At 39.2% G+C, this 23,315-nt stretch overlaps 2 protein-coding genes across 2 annotated transcripts; both read left to right on the forward strand.

The window, feature by feature from the left end:
* The first annotated feature begins 340 nt into the window (after nt 1-340).
* Nucleotides 341-8,543, forward strand: LOC110158273 (zinc finger protein 836-like). The gene is made up of 3 exons (XM_055158683.1): nt 341-468; nt 3,541-7,842; nt 7,919-8,543. The coding sequence occupies exon 2, from the start codon at nt 3,584-3,586 to the stop codon at nt 7,811-7,813; it is 4,230 nt and encodes a 1,409-aa protein (XP_055014658.1). The 5' UTR covers nt 341-468; nt 3,541-3,583; the 3' UTR covers nt 7,814-7,842; nt 7,919-8,543.
* Nucleotides 8,544-9,431: 888 nt separating this feature from the next.
* On the forward strand, nt 9,432-15,310 carry gpank1 (G patch domain and ankyrin repeats 1). The gene is made up of 5 exons (XM_020922713.2): nt 9,432-9,695; nt 9,797-10,691; nt 12,339-12,480; nt 13,062-13,137; nt 14,555-15,310. Exons 2-5 carry the CDS (start codon nt 10,272-10,274, stop codon nt 15,003-15,005), a joined length of 1,089 nt encoding a protein of 362 aa, XP_020778372.1. The 5' UTR covers nt 9,432-9,695; nt 9,797-10,271; the 3' UTR covers nt 15,006-15,310.
* The last annotated feature ends 8,005 nt before the right edge of the window (nt 15,311-23,315 follow it).

The raw sequence follows: 23,315 nt of genomic DNA on the forward strand, positions 1-23,315 counted from the left end.
TTGTTACATCCAGGTAGTTTTAAAAAACATGACAATATCAAGTAATCCAAAGTATTCAGATTATGGTCACTAAAGTAATTTAATGGATTCTGTTACAAATTACATTTTGATGTATGTAATCTGTAATCTGTAGGGAAATACATTTTAAGAGTCACCTTCCCAACACTGCACATGATCTACTCCAGGGTGTTGGCAGTTCAACCATAGGTGGTCAGATGAGGGAGGAGAGGATAAAGGGCAAAAAGTAAATTTTGGCAATAAAAAAAAATGACTTCGGTGATTATTTTAGGAAGGTGAGGAAATGCTGTTTTTATCTGGCAGCCCTCCTCCTGTCCGTGTAGCGGCGCTCGCAGTGGCCGGAGCAGGCAGGACACGGAGCGGAAGAGGCGCATATCCGAGGCGCTTGTACATGGCGCTGATGTGATGCCTGCAGAGTTTGGCTGGATCCTCAACACTCTCACGCTGACGGTGAGAAGAAATACGACGAACCTCTGAATGCATACTTTAAACACACGCTATACGCCCCTGTTCGACCGCGTGCGTTGCGTTTACGTGCCTTTGTTGTTGCGCTTTACGCAGGCTCGTCTCCACCTCCTCCTCCACCACAGGCAAAACCAGTGCAGCCTATTTAGCCTAATGTTATCCTAATGCTCGGGAGCTTTACGCGCATGCTATTTTACATACATGCATTAACAGTGTCCATTATGATCTAAGTTTAGCAGGTAAACAGTTGGACGTAAATATAAGTTTGGGGTACATTTTCAGACCTGACAGAAGCTAGAATCTATTCAAAACAATGGGAAGTTACCCAAATATTTGTTGATCATCATGGTAGGGGAGACTGGGGTAAGTTGAGCCACAGGGTAAGTTAAAACGCCCCTTAAATCTAAACAACTATAGGCTGCTGTTTTTATTAGAATATGACATTAAAAACTGAAAAAGAAAAAAACTTAACTTATTCCTTAAAAAGTTTGGGAGTATTTCTGTTTTTAATCATTCAAAGAAAAATACAGCACGTTCACAAAATATTGCAAAAAGATAATAAGAATAAGAATAAAAATCTTCCCCCACAAATATAATATATTGTAATTTATTTAAAAAAAAGTTTCTATGGTAGGGATGTAACAATATCCAAATCTGTCGGTACGATATTATCACGATATGCTTCTCATGGTTCGATATTTATTGCGATATTTTGAAGAGGCTAATATAATTGTAGATGGGACACTTTTTTTGCTTTTAAAATACCTTGACACAATTTTGGTTAAAAAACATATTTCTTCATGTAGTCTGCACTGAAATGAATCATGGGATATGTAGTTCCCTATGTTTATAAGCTGTTGCTACTATAAAACCATGCATTTAAGCAAAGAAACTTGTGATTTGATATAATGTGACAGTCCACGATATTATTATGACACTTTTAACGATACTATATCACAGTATTTAGGTTAGTGTTACATCCCTACTCTATGGGGTAAGTTGAACCGGGCATTGCGGTTAAGTTTCTTCACCTCTGCTCTCATAAAAAACAATGGCAAGAAATATTTTTATAGTTGATAAAGACTGGCAATTAGAGATTGGTCAAACATGCTCATTTCACTCTAAAAACAACTTTGAGGGAGTAAATGGTGAGGGGAAACAGCTATAATATGGATAAAAGCTGTGAAAAGTCAATTTTGCAGAATGGGTATGCTTTAAATCAAAATGGTCTAATTATCATCAATGTTATCAATATTTCACTTTGTTTGTACATATTCTCTATTTAGAAGCCTTCAGTCACCATATTTCAACCTTTATTTGGTTGATAATGTATTTTAAAAGTCTCTGCACAATAGAAATAATAGTTTGACCAGTCCACAAATGACCTGCATTTTTATCACGGTGTAAAAGAAAACATCTGCAATAAGAATGTAATTAATTGCTGTAATACCTATGATATAACCTTTCATCCTTCATCGTGTTTAGCCTCTGCAGAGCCCCTACAGTCAGTGTTTGAATTGCTCTAAGCTTTAGACGTAGCACGCTCAATTCTTAGGGCTGTAGACAATTGGCAGGATATGTCTTTAGTCCACCAAGAATTTCATCTGATTACAATTTTAGTCGCCCTATCAATTCTCTCCCTGTAATACTAATTTCATATCATTCAAATTGCAACGTTGGTTCGAGTGATTCTTGCAACCCAAATATATATGTTCACAACTGAAGAAACAGTTTTTGTTGTTTTTGTTTTACCGCATGCATCTGCTTCAGTTGTGTTCCAAGTTTTCTGCTTGGTTTAATCTGTGGGGGAGGACATTTTTTCAGGGGGCCCAGAATTACCAAGTGAGGCCCCTGACCGTGTGTGTGCGTGCGTGCTCGTGTTTGTGCGTGCGTGTTTGTGTGTTTGTGTGTGTGTGTGTGTAAGATTTGTGGTAGTATATTTCAAGCCCCCACACAAACCTCTCACTACACCCTGCATGTCAGTGGGGAAAATACTGAATTAAATTTTGTTTTTAACCCAGCATTTTTCAAAACAAAAACAGCATGTTATTAAATTAAGTTAAGGCCGTTTTTGCATTAAAAAGTATTTACTCATATATATTTGATATACGGACCAAAGGAATGGTTCATGCAGCTCTATACCTGATTTTTATTTTTATTTTTTTCTTGTCTTAAAAAATGTGCAGCTTTAACTTTTCCCTCACTTTGTTAACATAGTCTTAACATCCTATTTATTAGACTGCTTTTCTGAACTGATCTTTTCACAACTTTCAGAAGCCAGAGCAAGGTTTTTAAAAACTGCCCTGCAACATTACTTCCTAGTTCATGGTCAATAAAAAAATAACAACAACTTTATAATAACACTGTTAGAGATAGCACACCACAGTCGGATTTTGGCCCTTTAAGGTGCTTATACAATATACTAGCCCATCTTAAAAAAAAAAAAAGTCTGAATATTATATAATCATATATAAATTCATTACACAGAGTGGAGCTTTCAAGACTTTCAAGACATTTTGATGATGATTATGGCTCACAGATAATGAAAACCCAAAATTCAGTGTTTCAAAAAATGTTTATAGTGTGAAAAAGCTGAATATTGCTTTCAAATGTTTTTTTTTTTTGTTTGTTTTTTGATCTCATGTAATATTTAAATTTTCTGAGACATTGAATTTTGACTATTAGCCAAAATTATTTAAAAAATCCAGAAAAAATCTTAAAATATTTCACTCTGTGTCATGAATTTATATAATATTATGTAATAATTTGACGTACTGAAATAAGAGACAAAAATATTGAACTTTTTCATTTTTGAGATGGACTAGTATAGTGGGGCAAAATACATTTTTGTGGGATATTTATTTATTTATTCATTTGTTTTATTTAATGAGATGCACTTTTTTTTTTTTTTTTTTTTCCATTAGACTTAACAGGAGAGATTCATTGTACCAGATTCTAGCACCAGTACTATTTCCACCTGTAGTCCCAGATATCTGTCTGTGGTAATTAGAATAACAAAAGTTGCTGTTGCATAAACACTTTCTTCTTTTTTTCTAGGCATGTGCTACTTTTGAAGTCAGAAGACCAAAGTTTCGTCACAATGGCAGATACAGGTCAAGCCCAGGATGAACTGATTTCAATGCACCATGCAGCAGAGATGATGACGATGGGAGAGGTATGGGACGCTCAGGAGGCGCTGAGTCCACTACAAGAGACGCAGTATACCCAGGAAGAGCTCTGTTCAGTGCAAGAGGAAGAGAATACTAAAAGGGAGCAAGGTTCAACACATGACATGGAAGATTCTCAAGATTCCGAAGCACAGGTTGAGCAGGAGTTGGCTGCAATGGGAGAGGCAGAAAAAACTCAGGAGCTATTTCAACAGACAGAGACAAATGAACCTTGTATGAAAGAAATCAAAACGGAGGAAATTTCTAGACCGGACATGACTGTTGAGCCAATCCTTATTATCCGGTCTTCTCCTCCGAACTTCCTCCCAGCCCCGGGACAGCCTTGTATGCCCTGGGATAGGTGGCTCCGGTCTTTTGAAAATTACACTGAACAATTAGGAGAGAGCAAGCTGACAGACTCTACTAAATTAGTCCTCCTCAAAAACTGTTTGGGGCAAGAGGGTCAGCGCATCCTCACAACCTTACTGTCAGGCAAAATGACGTACGCAGATGCCATTTTAGCTCTTAGTGTTTACTTTTCCCCTAACCAAACGTCACAGGAGCACATGCTCGACTTTAACCAGAGGGCTCAGATGTCCGGGGAGACCGCCGGACAATTCATCTGCGCTTTAGATCAGCTGTTGAAACCGTCCAATTACCAAGAACTGTACGAACAACTTCTAATTAAACAGCTGGTAGAGAAGACCAACAACCCTCGGCTCAGGCAGAGACTACTTTCCGAACCAGCTCCTTTCACTTTAGCCAGGGCTTTGCAGATTAGTGCTGAGGTAGAGTCGTCAACTGTATCTGAAGTGAATGTGTACATAGACGAAGCAGAACCCCCTGTTAAAAGAAAGCGAGGGCGACCTAGGAAGGACGAGGTTAGGAATAAACCGTCAGCGAAAGTGAACGAGCCGGCTAAAGCTAAACCAGCTGCTAAAATATCACTCCCTGCTAAAAGAAATTACAAACGAAATTCCATCTCGAGAAGCGCGGCTGACTTTTATTATGATGGCGATGAGCAATATTATAGTGACAGCGCTGGCAATGATGTTTCAGAAAATAGTTGCAACTCAAGCCTACCGTCCACCCTGGCTAATTTTAAAGAAATCAAAATGGAAGCTAGCGATGAAGAGGAAGAAATTGCAGACTCACGCAAAAGTCAGGCTAAAGGTCCCTCCTGCCCGATCTGCGTCGACAGGCATTTTCGTGGTATCAACAAGTTAGTGCGGCACATGCGGAGCCACACCCAGCAGAAGCCCTACTGCTGCCCCGTGTGCTCAGTCACTTTTAGCCAAACCTACCACCTGCTCCGGCATATGAGGAGGCAGCACGACGCGGGAGAGCACGTGTGTTCGCTTTGCGGCGTGACCCTCGGCAGCGCCACAGAGTTACAAGAGCACAAAAAAAGCCATCCAGCTGAACCCGTGCCGTGCCCACTCTGCCAGGAGGTCTGCCCGAGCCCGAGCGCGTTCGCTGCACATGTCAAGGCCCACTGTAAATCGCCGCCAAACCAGGAAGAGTTGGAGCAGTTGCCTAAAGAGAAAAGGAGGTATAGAAGGAAGCTAGATGCAAAGCAACCAAAATCTAATGCTACAAATTTGGCAGTTGAAAACATTGATATGAATGTTATTGTAAGTCAGGATAATGGCATTTCTCAAGATGCAGGCCCTCCAGACCTTTTAGATTATTTTAACCATGAGGATAATGAGCCTGGTCATGACAAACTGACTGAAAAACTCTTATCAGAACTTAGGACAGAGGACAGTGATGATGACAATGAAGAACTTATTCAAACTGATCTAAAAAATCCTCATTGTCCACTTTGCCTCCATTCTTTCCCTAGTTTAAACAAACTCCTCCGGCACATGCAGACGCACACTAAGGAGAAGCCCTTCACGTGCTCCTTGTGTACTATGTCCTTTAGCCAAGGCTACCACATGACCAGGCACATGAAGGTGCAGCATGGGGCCGGCATGTTTGTGTGTCCCAGATGTGGTGAGGATCTGGCCAGTGCAGAGGAATTACAAAAGCACAAACGTATGCACCCTCCTGACCCTGTAGTGTGTCCTTACTGTAACAAGATAAGTCCAAATTATCACAAGTTTTTAGGACATTTTAGACGTCATTGCCTGTGGAGTGAGACTGAGGAACAGGCAAGAATAATGGGCAAACCTCTGAGTGACGACAGTGGTGGTGACAGTGAAGAGAACCCTATGGGTAAATGGGAGTTGGTAGGTCAGAATGTTGCTATGGACAGTGGAGATAACCCGGAAGCTCTTTTGGTTCAAACTCAAAAGATTGTTGCACCTACTGTCCTGAAAAGAAAGCGAGGAAGACCAAGACGTGTGACTAGCAGCACAGCAGAGATAGTTACTCCTCAAAGTGAATCAAACTGTAACGCCGAAGTGTCTTTAAGCACAGATTTAGGTGAGACTAATGAGGGTGTGAGTCAAACACAGGGGCAAAGTAATGTAGAGATGCAGGAGGAAGGTGCATCAGGCAGTGACTATTGTCCTGGGAGTGATGAAGAGAATGATAGTGAGGAGCTCTCAGATGGCAAGAAATCCAAATCAAAAGCTAACAATGAAACAGACAAAGTGCCCAAACCTGTTCCAAAAAGACATCGCTGTCCTCATTGTAAGGACAGGTGGTTCAGGGGGCCAAACAAACTGGCCCGACACATGAGAGTGCACACTAAGGAGAAGCCTTTCAAATGCCCCATCTGTGACAAGGCCTTCAGCCAGTCTTACCACATGAAGCGTCACCATCGGGTCCAGCACAGCCAAGGCAGGTACACCTGCACTGTTTGTGGACAGAACCTCTCCAACTGGATAGAGTTTAAAAATCATAAAAGCCTGCATGAACCAGGGGTTGTGTGTTGTCCTTTTTGTGACAAACAGTTCAAGCACAAATCCTTATATTTGAGCCACATTAAGGTCCATAGGAATGATGCAAAAAGAATTCCCGGTGTTCAAAAGAGCTTTGCCTGCTCTGACTGTGGCAGTGTCTTCAAGCGGAAGAATCATTTAAAAAGACACATTTTACGCCACCGCAAAGAAACAAATGGGGAGTTTTACACATGCAGCACATGTGAGCAGACCTTTGCCTTCCCAGAAGATCTGACAAGGCATATGAAGAAACATGAAAAGGAAAGAAATGGTATTTGTCCCATGTGCTCAGAAACCTTTAGCAGTCCTGAAGAACTTCAGGCACATAAAGAAGAGGTCCATAATAGGACATATCCATGTTCGGTATGTGGAAAGAAGTTCAAGCTTGAGCATGCTCTTAAGAAGCATGAGGAAGGTCATGTAAGTGGAAAGTATTATTGTGTCCGATGCTCCAAGTTTTTTCAAAAACAGTCTCATTACAAGAGGCATATGCAGGTGCACAGGAAAAGAGAGTGCATGTGTCCACATTGTCACACTGTATTCATAAAACTGAATGCTTTTAAGCTCCACCTGCGCTCTCACATACTGGAAAGGCCCTATCAGTGTGTCTGCTGCCCGGAGAGCTTTGAGCATAAAGAAGAATTTGACTACCACTGTCTTAGACATAAGAAACTGAGGAAGGAGCGGCCTTACTCGTGCACTCGCTGTGACTGGGCTTTTGCTACACTGGCAGAGCTGGCAGAACACATGAACGCTCACGAAGGGGAGCAGCCAACCAACTGCCCTGTCTGTGGAAGGAGTTTCCTGAACAAAAACAAACTAGAGAAGCACATGAGTCTACACACTGGAGTGAGGCCTCACCTGTGCTCCATCTGTGGGAATGGCTTTGCCAACGCTGCCAGCCTCAAGCTCCATGTCAACATCCACACTGGCTTCAAGCCTTTCCAGTGCGACCAGTGCCCAAAGAGCTTCAGCACGAGCAGCAGTCTGAAGCTGCACAGCCGCCAGCACATGGCCGTCCGGCCCAAGTTTGAGTGTCCTGATTGTGGACGCACTTACGGCCGCAAGACAGAACTGAAGATGCACCAGCGATATCACACGGGGGACAAACCTCATGTCTGTAGCTGCTGCAACAAGCGCTTTATCAGCAGAGACAAACTGAACGTGCACATGCGCATCCACACTGGAGAGCGGCCATACTCCTGCCCACACTGTGGACAGACCTTCTCTCAGACTGGGGACAGAAACAGACACATGAAGAAATTCCATTAGCACTACAAGAGCTGCTCAGACCGCTCATGGTGAGTTGGTAGTATCTTTATTGTCATCTTATGTAATGGTTCCTGATTCTTATCTAATCTCTCGGTTCTCTTTTAGGACATTTCAGCGACAGGGAGACAATCATTGGGAACACTGAAGGGAGCTGTACCAGAGCCACCTGTGCTACCAGCTGAAATGAACTATGGCAATGTATTTTGTCTTTTCTGTAAGAGTGTATGGTAGAGTTATGAATGACAATACCAAGAAACATCCTTTCAGTGATAAACAGTCACTTTTATCTCATTAGCATTTGATTAAATTTTATTCCGATTATTTTAACATCTTTACTAACGTATTGCTATTATCACCAACTTCATTTTATTATAATCTGTTGACATCTTTACAAATACAGACAAATTAAATAGATTTTCTACCATTTTGTTCATTTCAGCATCATGCAGTGAGTCAAGTTTTATAAACTGTCAACTACTCTCATTTCAACATGTCCATTCATTCATATAAGGTTGTACATAATTTTGTCACATATTACAAACATGTCAGCAGATAAGGCAGGTATTTTAGTTTTATTAGTTTTAGTTTGCATGTTTACTAACCATGTAGGCTTTCTCTTTTAAAAATATATGTGCACATGTATAATTATTTGTTAGGCTTCCTCATTTGTTTAAAACAAGCCATAACAATAAATCTTTGTTAAAAAAATCTTAATAGTTGTAATTCTATTTATGCCATCACATTTTCAGTGTTTGTACAGGTACATCAAAGTTACTCGTACAAGTACAAGTACAAGCCTTTTTTACAATGAAAAGCATTAATGATCCATGTCCCTTTGTCCAAACCTCGGACATTTAGGCCTGATTAGATTAGGTTGACCAGATGTTCAAAATCAAAAACGAATATGTGCCCAGTTTAGGGTGGTTAATAATAATAAAATTGTGTGAAATGAGTAATTAAGGAAAATTGTTCTGCACTTGGTCTATTCATGATTATTATGTGAGTCAGTATTGTCACGTTTTCTTTGTGCTTTGGTAATTTTAAGCAGCTTTTCTGTATTTTACCTAAACAATTGACAATTTATGCCTGTCTTCACTTTTGGTAGATATCAGATTGGTTAAAAATAGGAACACCTGGGATATTTCTTGTATAAAACTGGAACAAATCAATTTGTGGATTTTATTTATTTGCATATTATCTGAATATTTTTGCTTGATAATACACTTTTAGGTCTACCAGTCTGTTTCACTTATACAATATTATATTTTTTCATCGACTCGGGGCTGATGCTTTTTTAAATTTGGTTTATTTGGTTTTATTTTGTAGACCAGATGACCGTATTTACCTGGGACAGTCCCATTGTTGAGCCCTGTGTCCCCTGTCCCAGCAGATTTATCCAAAACCACTGATTTGTCCCAGTATTATTAGAAAAAATGTCCCAGACAGATAAAATACAGAAAAGCTGTTTAAAAATGACCACGACACTCAGAAAATGTGACTATACTGAGTCATACTGACATTAGTGCCGAGTGCATAAATTTTTTTATTTAATTACGCACTCGTGTCACAATTTTATTATTATAAGCCAGCCTAAACCAGGAATGTCCCAGTTTTCTATTTACGTGTATTAACGTAAATTAAGTTTTTGCTGTTGCCCTTTCTGCACAGAGCATCCTTCCACACCACTAGAGAGCAGCACTTTCCCAAACGTTTCAAATCGTGTTCCGGTTTGAGCTATGCTAACGTGCTAACAACAACAACAAACCACTCCGGGCTCGATTTCGTTATTTGAGAAAATCCTTCATACGTATATTACCGATCTATCTAATTTATATGAAGTCTTGGATCTGACAATACTGATATTGTGCCGGGACAATGTTTTGTAAGTTTATTTTGTTATATGAAGTTATAGGCAGCTTTTTTTTTATTGACAGAGCTTGTGTTAAATGTATGTGTATCTTATCTTTTAAATTATGTTCACAGGTTGGAAAATAATCGCAAAGAAATATTCATCAACTCTCTTATTCAATGATTTAATAGTAATGGTGAGATAGCATTTGGAGCGATGCTTACCACTTATCTTATTGGAACAAATTATAAGGTAGTGTTGGTTTTGGCTTAGGGTGAGCAGATGTCTTTATTTCTCAGAGACAGTCCCAGTTTTGAGCCCTGTGTCCCCTGTTCCTGCAGATTTATCCAAAACCACTGATTTGTCCCAGTTTTATCTAAGAAATATCCCTGGTGTCCCTATTTTGAGGCATACTTTTTAATTTGTGTAGGAAAATACTGAAAAGCATGCTTAAAAATTACCAAAACACAAAAAAAATGTGACTATACTGACAGTAGAACGGTTTTCTTTAATCATGCACTCGTTTCACAATTTTACTATCAACCACCACAAACCGGGCATGTCCCAGTTTTTTATTTAGAAAATCCAGTCACCCTATTTTGGCTCATCATGGCTTTTTTAGAAGGTTTCACCCGTGCCACTGACCGGGATGTTTTTAGAATAGAAGCTCACCACTCCAGCCCAGCACCAACTATTCCAATAACAGGACTAGAGGCCAGAGAATTTTATGAGAACTTGGTGAAAGATGAGAAGGGGGATGCAGCAAAGATGGTCAAGCCCAGCCGAAGAAAAAGGCAGATCAGACGAGAATTAAGACACAGGAGAGAGGGTACGGGAGCAGACGGGACTGCTAATGGTCAGCTGAATCCTGAAGGAGGAGGGCATGTGGCGCCTGGTGTGAATGGAGAGACAGGAGATGGAGAGAGGAGAGAAGAGCTGCAAGGACTGCGGCTACTACGCTGTGCCCACGAAGGAGACACATCGGTTCTCAAAGCTCTGCTGATCAAGGGAGCAGACATCAATTTCCAGGTACCATAAGGTCTTAAAGGGCCCATATAATGCTATTTTCTCATTATTTTATAATGTTCTTTCCTTATCAAAGATATACACACAGTTCTCTCCAACAGAAAATACTGTTCCACCTTGTGATGTGATGCAGTAATACAGGAAGTGCTCCACTGTGTTATTAAACTCCATACACCATTCACACATTCACGCCTGATGTATAATGTGTGTGTGAATGGGTGAGGGACCATTTACACCTTCACTAGAAACATTTGGCTGATATCTGGAATTGCCGATCTCTACTGAGCTAAAGATATAAATGGAGCTATTAACTTGAAAACTATAGCTATATGACAGGATTTTGAGTTTGGGAGCTATAGACAGACTAGTAAGGCTTACTCACATATCTGAATGAAAGAAACACAACTCTACATATGTGTCTGATGAGGTAACAGCATTATAACATGACTTAAAAAGCAACAAGAATCCAGTTTGTGCTACATATGACCTTTAAGCTGAAGCGACAGTCACACAAATGTGGTAAATACTTATCATAGTTTTACATCAATCAAGTGGCAGTTTGTGAGGGAAGCATTAAAAAGAAAAAAATTAACAAAATAAACATGTTGTGGTTTGTTTTTATTATACATAATCTAATCATAACTACCTTCACAGATTTTTCCCGTTTTAATTATTTTTAAAAATAACCATTTAAAAAGGAAAGAAGTCAGGAAGTCACCAAAATAAGATTAATTTTTAGTATATTTTAGTAAAGCCGTGAGGTCTTAAAAGTCTTAAAAAGGTCTTAAATTTTATGTTCCTAAATTAAGGCCTTAAAAAGTCTTAAATTATGTTGTCCAAGTCTTATTTTTTTCACAAAGGTCTTAAATTTCATTAGCATATTTTTTTTGTTTCTTCAACCAGGCTGCAGTGCAACGTTAAATGGAGGGAGGGAAAAAAAACAACAACAACGTGAAATAACTTAACATGAATGAACATCTAATTTGGAGTATGCACAAACAATACTTTGGTTTTTGGCGCCGGCGACAATGAGTAAACAATCAGTTCCGTCTACACTGCCCAAGATGCAAAACTCTGTTCAGATCTGCTCATGTCGCGTAAGCGTTTACGTCACATACATCACCACCTCGTGTCACCACCGAGCCGCCTGGCATGCATACCCAATCCAATTTCACGCACTTTTGTGCACTTTTATGCACTCAGATTTCCTCCCGAAAATGCCTGTCTAAACGTGGAATAAAAAGTAAAGACACAACGACCGTCATCATATAAACGTAGCCTTAGATTTTAAATAAGGTACCGGTAGTTGGTTGGTAATTATTAGAATTAGACCTGGTGTTTTTCGCCCACATAATGGGTGCGACGTTGGTCTTAATTTTCATTTAAGTGATCTTAAAAAGGTCTTTAAAAAGTCTTGAATTTGGGGTAGTCAAACACGGAGACACCCTGGAAATGTATACTCAAACTTATCATATACACTGCAAGTCATTTCTTGCTGTTTTCAATATATTTTAACATTCTAAACAAACAAATATTCTACATAAGGGCGTTTTTTATAACATAATATTGCAAATCATAATTATTGAATATTGCATGTTTTTCTGATATCATGCAGCTCTATTACGCAGTATGTTTCTGTGTGGACTGCAGGACTCGTACTTGTGGACTGGCCTGATGTGTGCGAGCTGGGCGGGGCACAGGGCGGCGGTCAGACTCCTGCTGCAGAGAGGGGCGGCCTGGGTAGGGGTGGTGGACCTGCAGGGCCGTGACGCCAGGGACCTCGCTATGGAAGGTAACTCATTCAGTCGAGTCAGACTCACTGTCAGATGGTAGTGTACTTCAGAATAATAATGCAACAGATATTATTCAGGCATATATTTAAGAAGACATGTCTACTATGTACTAGTAGTTGTAATCTATGACATCTGTGGATCATTATGTTATAATTTGGACACACACATCACAAAATTTGTCTCACTCACTTACTCCTCTAACTATAATCTTAATTATTTGATAAAAGAAACAAGTCTTATTTTTCCTGATTTGTACCAAAAGGACTACACAACACTGCCAAAGCCTTTGTGTATCACTGAGTAAGAAAATAAAATTGGAGAATGAAATAAATACAAAACAGGTATGTACTGTTGCTGGTGAAAATGGGTGTTGATAAAATAAATGCACAAGCTGCTGCAAATACTACTTCAGGCGAGTAAATGGTGAGGGGAAACAACATCGTGAAAAGCTCTGAGTTGGCACAGAATTGGTCTGCTTTAAGGTTGAAAAAAGTATTGTTCAGCAAAATAAGTATAGTAAATGTACAATATATAGTGTAAATATTAACCCAATATTCATTTTATTTCAATTTTTCTTCAGCTGGCCATAAAGAAGTGGTAGAAGAATTGGACAGCTTTGGCAGAAGACCGACAAAAGACTCCAAGCCTGCTAAAAGGTTTGTTTTACTTACTACTATATAAAGAGCCACTATATACAGAGATGCTCAATCCACAGGGAAGCACAAAAACAGTAACATGCTGCTGTGGCCTCACACTGTATCTGGAACTCAAATCATTTTCAGAGATATTTCTGTTTGGTGTCACGTCTATTCATTACATAATTGAATCTACATCGATAAATGCAAGAAATGTTGGCACCCTCTAACTATTGCTGTTCATTTGATAGACCCTAAATCATCAGGGCTTAATTCTGCATTCTTGTAGAGTGTTCCAGATGAGACGTCCAGGGTCTGACTTGTAAAGTTGGAGTAAAGTCACTGATCCTTCTCTTTGACAGCTTTTAAGAGAGCTAACTAGTAAAGAGGAGTTGTTAGCCTTTTCAAAGGCCAAGTGACTGTTTTTGAAAACATTTCACCATTTTTCTTTTTTTTTCTGCACACTTATTGTGCCCTTAAGACTTTGACAACTGACAGTGATCAATAAGCTGGTTTCGTTTGGTCTCTACAGCAGAGACATCAGCTGTGGAACTCAGGGTTGTTTTCCCCACTAATGTGAGTCAGAGTGCATTTTTCAACGCTGAAAAATATTTTCTGGAGTTCCCGAGGACCACATGAACTCTTGCCTGGGAAAACCATAACGATATCTTTGTATATTTTTTATACAGATTGATATCAGCCAGAACAAACCAAACATGATCCTGCATTTTTTTTAATTGACGCATGTGAAACGCGTATGAAAGGGGCTCATTGGTCACATATCATTTACAGATAAAATTCAATTTATTTCACCTAGGGCTGTCGCGACAACCGCAAAAATCAATCACCGCGGTACTAAAACGCCCACCATGTTGGGCCACCGTGATCACATCACGTGACCAACGTGACTCGACCCAGAGTCCTACACGGGTCCATTTTTAGAGACTACTCTACTTACTGTATCACTGCATACCATGGTGTTGAGCCGCTATACTGTACCGCAGGAGAAATTCCCTAACCGCGACAGACCTAATCTCACCTCAGGTTAACAGAGTTTAGTGCTTCACTCACTGATTTAGGAATCTGCCATGTTTTTCAGTCTCCTGTAAGATTTTGATCAGGATATAATATAATGTATTCATTTTACATAACATTTTCTGAGGTAATAACTAATATACAAGCTACTGACAGGGTCACCTGTCCAATCATGGGAAGAATCATATGAAGAATCATGGGAAACCAGCTGCCTGGCATTATCCCAGAGTGACAAAAGGCAGAGAGTAACAGAGCTTGTTGTTTGTGTCATGGTGCAATATCACAGTAACAAAAAGGACTAATGGTTTGAAATCAAATGTATGCCCTTTAAATCCTTTTCTTGTTTTGCTTGTGACTGCCCACCTGTACCACCTGCACTAAATCTTCATTTTGTCTCTTTCAGCGCCCCCTGTCCACAGTGGTGCGAATCCTGCGGCACGTCCTACACAGGCCCAGCCCCCTCCCACCTCTCCTCCACCCTCCACCAGTTCAACCTGCGACGCCCTCCACCCGCCCCGCACTACTGCCTGCCCGCCTCCAGCACCAGCTACCAGATGATGCTGCGCTGCGGATGGGACCCCGGGAGCGGCCTGGGACCAGAGGGAAGCGGGGCCCGTCAGCCGGTGCCCACGGTGCTCAAGAGGGACACGGATGGGCTGGGCTACGGGCCAGGCAAGAAGGCCAGGGTCACACACTTTAAGGCCATGGACGCTCAGGCTGTGCAGGGGGAGAGGGGGAGGAGGAGGGAGGAGGAGAGGAAAGTGGGGAGAGGGGTGAGGAGAGAGGAGGAGAGGAGGAAGGAGCAGAGGGACAAGAACTGGGAGAGAGACTTCCGGAGCGCCTTCTACCTTTAAGACGAGTATTTATGCGAGCAGTAGTATCGAAAATCTGATACTGAACTAGTATCCAAACTAAATACTCACTGGAGCAGCTATTGATACTAAAAAAGTCACATTCACAGGACAGAAATGAACCTTTCCTGGAATGATTTTGAGTTGTATCAGAACAAGTATAAGAGTACACAGACTAGTATACACCCATGGACCACTGGGGGATTACAAAGATATAAGATCACATGGTAATTTAAAAGAAAGTAATACAGTTTAATGCTGAAAATGGCATTCTGTTGTCTAAATAAAGACTGTTTTTTTCATTATTATTGTGGTATTGAAATCAATATTGAGTATACAGCTTTTTCCTAGTACCGAGTTTTTAATTGAGGTATGTTTATATTGTGACAACACTATGAGCAAGTCAATAGCTGTGTTCTGTGCACACTAAAATCAGATCATTATCTGATTTCTGGACATTTCTGGATCATTTAAAGGGCCCATATTACGCTATTTTCTATATTATGTTTCCTCATCAAAAACATATCTGGAGTTGTGTTTTGTTGCATTCATACATGTTAAAAACACACAAATCTAGGCTGTGTTTTTCTCTCAAACGGAAAATACTTGTGATGTGTCGTGGTAATACAGGAAGTGCTCCGCTTCACTGTTAAAAAAAAAAAAAAAGAAAAGTGTGACATAGGACCTTTAAATTCACATGATAGAGCAGGGGTCTCCAACCTGTAGCTTGGGAACTACCAGTAGCTCTTCACCCCCTTCCAAGTAGCTCACCAAGGGATTTCGGAATTCTATGTATTGCACTGAATAAGTAAAATTTGGATTAAATGCCTATTCCCATTGTACATGTATCAGTTTAATGCCTGCACTGCAAAAATCCAATACTAGCTTAATTAAAATGACTTAAATTAAGAACATTTTGCTTTATTTGATTTGATTCAATTCAACTTGACAAGTAAAATGATCTACCAATGGAATAAGTGTTTTTTTTTTTCTCAGTTCAAGCAAAATTAGATTTTGTTTCTTATTTTAAGTGCAAAAAGTTGTTGTTTTTCTTATTTTAAGTGCAAAAAGTTGTTGTTTTTCTTATTTTAAATGTAGCAAGATGTGTTTTCATATTTTAAGTACCAAAAGTCTTGTTCCATTGGTAGATAATTTTACTTGTCAAGTGAAATTTACTCAAATCATGATAAAACTTTAAGTTTCTGCACTAATAAATGGATAATGGTTTATGTTTTATAGGCATCGAACTGTGCCACGTGGCTTTCATATATAGTCATTTCCTGTGACTGTTAAAACATGTAGCTCTCTGGCATTTTCGTTTTGTAAAAGTAGCTCACCAGAGGAAAAAAGTTGGAGGCCCTTGTGATAAAGATTAAGGGCATGTTTACACAAGAACGCTTGCTGGTAAAAAAAAAAACAAAAAACTAAAATATTTAATCGGAAGTGCCTTTCGTTTAGACGGTGACGACGTTTTTGGGGCTTAAAAACGCAAAAATCTGAAACCACCCTCCAGAGTGGAAAAGTTGAATATGCTTCGCCGTAGCATTTCCGTCTATACTGCCCAAGACGCAAAACTATGGTCATATCTGCTCACGTCGTGTACGCGTTTACGTCACATACATACCTGGCATGGATACCCAATCAAATTCCACACACTTTTGCATCACCGTATGCATGCAGATTTTCTCCCAAAAATGCTTGTCTAAACACGGAATAAAAAGTGAAGACGCTACTCCACTTTTGCGTCTTCTACTCAGACTGTGTAGTATTTTGGGATATTTGACAATTTTTACCTAATAAACATTGTCTCAAGAAATCATAAAAACGGTCCTAATGTCATTATTGCGTTTTCAATACTCATTTTCAAAACTAAAACACAATGGACTCCAGGCACTCCAAAGAAGTAAACTGGTCTTTATCCGGGTTTAATTCATCAATTAAGCCCTGATGAAGACCAGTTTGTTCGAAACATGTTGGCTTTGGCCATTTAAATAAAGGCCTTTTAACTATATTTCTCCTCATGCAATTTTTACTACTTTGCAGTGCGTGGAGTCCGTTGTATTTTAGTTTTGATCCTTTTTCCAAGAGCACCCTCTACCTGCTCCCACTGATTTGAACACCTGCAGCAAACAGCCACATTTTTGTTTTTTCAGTACTTATTTTCATTTTAGTTGTTCAGTTTAGCAGCTCTATTTGAAATGAAATGTGGGCGGGGTTTAGGTGTTTAATCCCACATTAAATATAGGCACTATTTATTTTAACCTTTATTTAATCGGTAACACGCACACGCTTCACTCCTCAGTACACTGGCAATTTCTTGTGCCCTTTACTGTACCAAGTGTGTAATTTTGTATGTTTATTTTATTTTCTACAAAAGCAGTGCTGAGATGATGTTACAAGTGTATTACTACCTCAGATTTTGTCAAGATTTCTCAAAAAATGGCAGTGTATGTATTTTATCTGGTCTCCTATTAGAGTATTGTCTCTGGTCTAGGGCTGTAGTCAAAATTTAAGTATTGTGACAACTTTGAACAAGTCACAGGCTATGTTACGCTCAAACCAAAATCTGATCCTTATCTGATTTCTGGACCTATAAGCTGATTTACAGAGCCCACGTTACACTATTTTCAGATCTATGTTATAATGTATAATACTGTTTCCACATCTAAAACATCCCATAAAAATTTAGTCGTTATTTGGCACTGATATTTTTTGCGCGGTCCCAGTCTGTGTATTCCTGTCACTCCCAGTTTGTCTTCAGTGCATCAGATGTGTTTTTTTGTTTAGACTAAATTTGCAAAAATATGAATTTAAACCCCCAAATTATTATTTCTTACAAAAGCGAAAAGTTAATTTGTAAACTTCACTTAACTTAACTCAGTTTGGTCTGTGCTATAGATATTAAAAGCTTAATATCGGTATCTGCAAATATCGGTAATAAATAGTGGCCACAATAGCAAGACAAACATTGATATCTGGTCTAAAACTACTGCGTTATGGATATAAATAAGCATGCAGCTGGGTAACCTCCCTGATGTCTTTGAATTCCTTAATATTCGATAAAAGTCTAGTGGAAAAAAGAATGGAAGTCTTAATTTTATATTTTGAAGTGAGTGGGACTATTGAGTTCCATGTATTGGACCCAAACTTCACTCACAAGAATACACCTGCACGGGATTTCATGCAAAAACTACTATTTATGCTGAAAAAAGTACTCACAATGTATTTATTAGTGCTGTCATGCGATTAAAAAAATTGAGAGATTAATTAATTATGATCTGTAATTAATTAATCTAATTAATCTCATTTTAATCTCACCTAAAAATTGCTGAGAAAAGCCTTCAATTTGAGGTATTTTTAATTTAAATTCATTATTACATTATTGTGGCAGATCAAAAGACTGATATAGATTAAAAAAAAAGTGACTTTTATAAAGTCATTTATTGTTTAACAAATCTCTCCAAATTGGCTGTTGAGCCCAAGTCTCCATGAATAAGAAATTGTTTGCTGTAAAGTAGCAAAGACGAGGAAATCTGAACATGATAACTTTTGTCTACTTAAAGACAATAAAAAGTCCAGTCTTTCCTTAACCATATTAAAAATATTATTGATAGAGAAATGCTTTATATATGAGATCACTGGTTTTAGTCCTTGTTTTTAGTCCTGGTTTAGACCTGCTTTAATCCTAGTTTAGTCCTAGTTTAGTCCTGGAATGGATAATCCTGTTTTAGTCCTGGTGTTAGTTCTGGTTTAGTTCTGGTTTAGACCTGGTTTTAGTTCTGGTTTAATCCTGGTTTAGTCCTGGTTTAGACCTGGTTTTAGTTCTGGTTTTTAGTTCTGGTTTAGTCCTGGTTTAGTCCTGGTTTAGACCTGGTTTAGACCTGGTTTAGACCTGGTTTTAGTTCTGGTTTTTAGTCCTGGTTTAGTCCTGGTTTAGACCTGGTTTAGACCTGGTTTTTAGTTCTGGTTTAGTCCTGGTTTAGTCCTGGACTGGTTTAGTCCTGGTTTTAGTCTTGGTGTTAGTTCTGGTTTAGAGGCGCGCAGGAGGAAGCGCGGTTTACGCCGCGTACGCGAGAAAACACGATCCACACGCGGCGCACGGGGAGCACGTCGGTGTCCACACAGTAACTACGGAAGGAAACGTGGTCGCGCGTTCTCAGGTTAATGACGATGATGAAAGGTGTGTGTGTTTGTTTGTGTGTGTTTTGTGTGCATGTCCCTCATGTGGCAGGTCACTATAGGACAGTAGTGCAGACATCATGAGCCTATGCAGGTTGTTTTCACCAGTGACATTTAAGTTGTAGGCGATTTATATTTGTTATTTTCTTTTATATTTCACGTCGGGAGAAGAATTTCCAAGACACGAATGCGTTTTTACCTGTGCACTGCTGCCTCTGTTCTACTGGCTCTACCACCTCGTCCTGACGCCGCCAACGTTAACGTGACGTTTACATCGCTGTTACTGCGCGCGTTTTTTGTGGGTTTCCGGCAATGAGTAGCATTACCGAAATAAAAAAATGTGTAAATGTGTTTTGTGTGTGTGTGTGTGTGTGCTGTTGTCCCAACAACACATAAAAACAGGTTTTATAATAAAGCAACTCGCATACAGAAACACTAAAGTTAGAGATTAAAAATGAGATTAACGCGATTAAAAAACATAACGCGCTAAATATGACTGTAATTAATTAATCGCAATTAACGCGATAATTTGACACCCCTAGTATTTATATAACGACAGATTAAGCGTGTGAATCATGAGTCATTACAGCCTTTTTACACAACACCAAACAATACCAAATCTTCCACTGACTCACACACTCACAAATATGTTTCCTTATAAAGTAATAAAATGATTACAGTAGATTACAATTCCATATTTGGAGTTGTCTTTCCCACATAAGAGTAAACAGAGGAGTGACTGTTACAAAGGTTGATTGGGTCCTATCTGTGCCGTATCTGTATCTGCTAATAGTACAAGTACAATTTCTGTTCTTTGATATGAGCAGAGGTCGGTAGAGTCGGCAACTTTTTTTTTTTTTAACTTAAGTAATAATGTTACTTCAAAATTAATTTAACTCAAGAAGAAACACAAAGTAGTTGTCCAAAAATTACTCAAGTAAGAGTAAGAAAGTATTTGGGAAAATTACTACTCAAGTAAATTAGATAAAAAAGAGATCTGATTTTAAATGTGATGTGAACATATTTGGAATGGCTTTAACATTAAATAAAGCACACACTGGCTCATTTTTGTGTCTATCCTTTGAAAATATCAAATTAAATTATATCAGAAGGAGCAGTGCAAGAAATCCATCCATCCATTTTCTTCCTCCTTATCTTGGGCAGTCTAAGCAGGGAGGCCCATACTTCCCATACTTCCAGGGGGATCCTGAGGTGTTCCCAGGCCAGACCAGAGACACAGTCCCTCCAGCGTGTTCCAGGTCTTCCCCGAGGCCTCCTCCTGGTGGGACATGCCTGGAACACCTCCTGAGGTGTGATGCCCAGGAGGCATCCAGAATAGATGCCAGAGCCACCTCAACTGCTCTTCACCATGCGTAGGAGCAGCGGCTCTACTCCGAGCTCCTCAAGCTCCTCACTCTATCTCTAAGGGAGCGCCGAGCCACCCTGCGGAGGAAACTCATTTTGACCTATCTTATCTATTATAGCATTTATTCAATCATAGATGTTTTTATTGCTTGACAAAAACATGGGTCACCTCTCCACAGATCTGACGTGTAACTTGGCTTGGTGGTGTCATTTTTTTGTCTCCATGGAGGTAGATACATTGAAAAGGTAACAGACCCTTCACCAGAAAAGTGACTCAGTGCACCTTAAAATAACTCGAGTAGGAGTATGCTGCTAGAAAAGTACAATTACTTTTAAAGGTAAATGTAACTGAATGAATCTAATCGAGTACTTCCCACCTCTGGATATAAGGACTAAAGTGCAGGGTTAGCAGGTTTCACACAGATGAAACCATGGAGACGAGGTTTATGGTTAAAGCTGGTCTTTAAATAATGGAAACTTTGGTAATTGTAGCCATTAAAATAGCTTTATCATAATGTGACACACAACAGACCACAAAAGTACAATAGATATTATAAAAACTAAGAAAAAAAATATATATATTCTAGCCGAAATAACAAAAACACATGTATCTAGCTTTATGTGTGTGAATTTTATAATAACTTAAGGGCAAAAATATTGAAAATGAGTATTGACTGGTCTAATAAAAATACACTTTTTATCTGTTCATACAGGTACTTTTTCTTTTCATTATTATTATTATTATTATTATTTTTTTTTTTTTACATTTAATGCACAGTGACAGTCCCAAAAAATAATTCTGGTCAAATATATGAAGGTTAGCAAGCATTCAAGCAAGAAATACAAGCAAATATCTATAATTATAATACCTTATATAATGTTATACAAATATGAAATTATATTAAAGGTCTTATATTATGCAAAATTGAGGCTTGTAAGCTTTAAATGATGTTAAAAATGCTGTTACCTCCTCAAAAACATAGCTGGAGTTGCATTTTGCTTCATTCGCATGTTTGAATAACCCTTTATTATTAGTCTGTCTCAAAATACTCCACCTGTGATGTCACACAGTGGTAGTTTTCAAGTTAACAGCTACCTTTTACATTTAGTTCAGTAGAGATTGGCAATTCCAGGGCTGAAATAAAGAAATCAAGATAGGGCTGATTTAGGGGGAAAAAAATTAAATAAAAATCTTGTTACGATTTTAGATTTCTATTTTCATTGTGCAAAGTTGAGTGACTTTAGCTCCACTTACACCAGAGACTGTGTCAGCGGTCATGTACTGACCTATTCACCTGCCCAGGCGTCGTGGCGTAGTGCCAAGGGTGCACATGGGGCTTACAAAGGTTATGCCTTTTTCTAATCTATGTTGAAATATTTCCTCATCACAACCAGACCTGGAGTTGTGTTTTGTTTCATTCAAACATGTTCAACGCACAAACCCTGCAGATTTAGGCATATTTACTTCTCCCAAACATTCTCCTGCGTTTTGAAACTCCATACACGTTCACTAGAATCATTTGGAACCAATCTCTACTGAACAAACAGTAAAAGGTAGCTGTTATCTTGAAAACTACTTCTTCATGACATCACAAGGTGTAGCAGAGTATTTTGAGCTTTAGAAATGTAAACACACTGATAATAAAGGCTTACTGCAGGAGTCTCCAACCTGTGGCTCGGGAGCTACTTGTAGCTCTCCACCCCCTTCCAAGTAGCTCACCAATGGATTTCGGAATTATATGTATTGCGCTGAATAATGCCTATTCCCACTGTACGCGTATCATTGTGATGCCTGCACCGCAAAAATCCAACACTAGCTAAATTAAAATGACTTAAATTAAGAACATTTTGCTTTATTTGAGTACCGTATTTTCCAGGCAATCCAGAGCGCCCTATACACGAATCCACTCAGGTGTCCCAGCACGACTTCAGTAAACTACAAAGCCGCACCACCCACAGCGCACGTAAACACGCACGGAGCAGACAGCGAACACGCAACGAAAAACACCTGCTATTCTTCAGAAAGTCCTTCCCAAGTCTGCTGCAGAAGTTTCCATAAATGTGTGGCACTTGTAGATTGCTTCACTCTTTTGTCCCGTTCATCCCAAACCAGCTCGATGGGGTTTAAGTCTGGACACTGTTGTGGACACTTCATGTTTTCAAGCTTTACCATCTTGTTCTTTTTTCCTCAGGTCGTTTTGGCAGAGCTTGGACTTGTGTTTTGTATCTTTTATCCTTTTTTTTAACCTCTGTCTGTTCATTTTTTACCTTTGTACCATTTCAAGCTCTTCATTGGACTTGAATTGCAATAAATAACTGGAAAAATTAGGGCGTTCTAAACTTTTGACCGGTAATGTGTGATGCAAAATAAATGGAATCATGTCGCAAAGGGAAAAAAGTTAAATGTCTTAAGTACCTCCTTATTTCTTGTCAGGATCAAGAAATTCCTAACCAGTTCAGTTCGAGTTTACAGCAAATGGTAGATATTTGTATTTTTAAGAACTTTTGATTTATTTTGAATTTATTTTTGTTTACCTCATCCCCATACAGTATGTGTCCATTCATAGTCATGGAATCTACGACGTAAATAATCACGGAAACAAAGAAGAAAAATAAATAAAAACGTGCGTCCGAACCTTTGACTGGTCATACATGTCCAGACACCACCCCCTTTAGTCCTCCAGGTCCCGCCCAGTTTAACAGGTCTATTTGAAATGGTTGTGGGGGGAGATAAGGTGTTTACGTCCAGTTCCAAGTCTAAGTGAGTGT

Source organism: Boleophthalmus pectinirostris, unplaced genomic scaffold (assembly GCF_026225935.1).
Source record: "Boleophthalmus pectinirostris isolate CB_2022bp ecotype Guang Dong unplaced genomic scaffold, ASM2622593v1 HiC_scaffold_22, whole genome shotgun sequence".
Taxonomy (NCBI): Eukaryota; Metazoa; Chordata; class Actinopteri; order Gobiiformes; family Gobiidae; genus Boleophthalmus; species Boleophthalmus pectinirostris.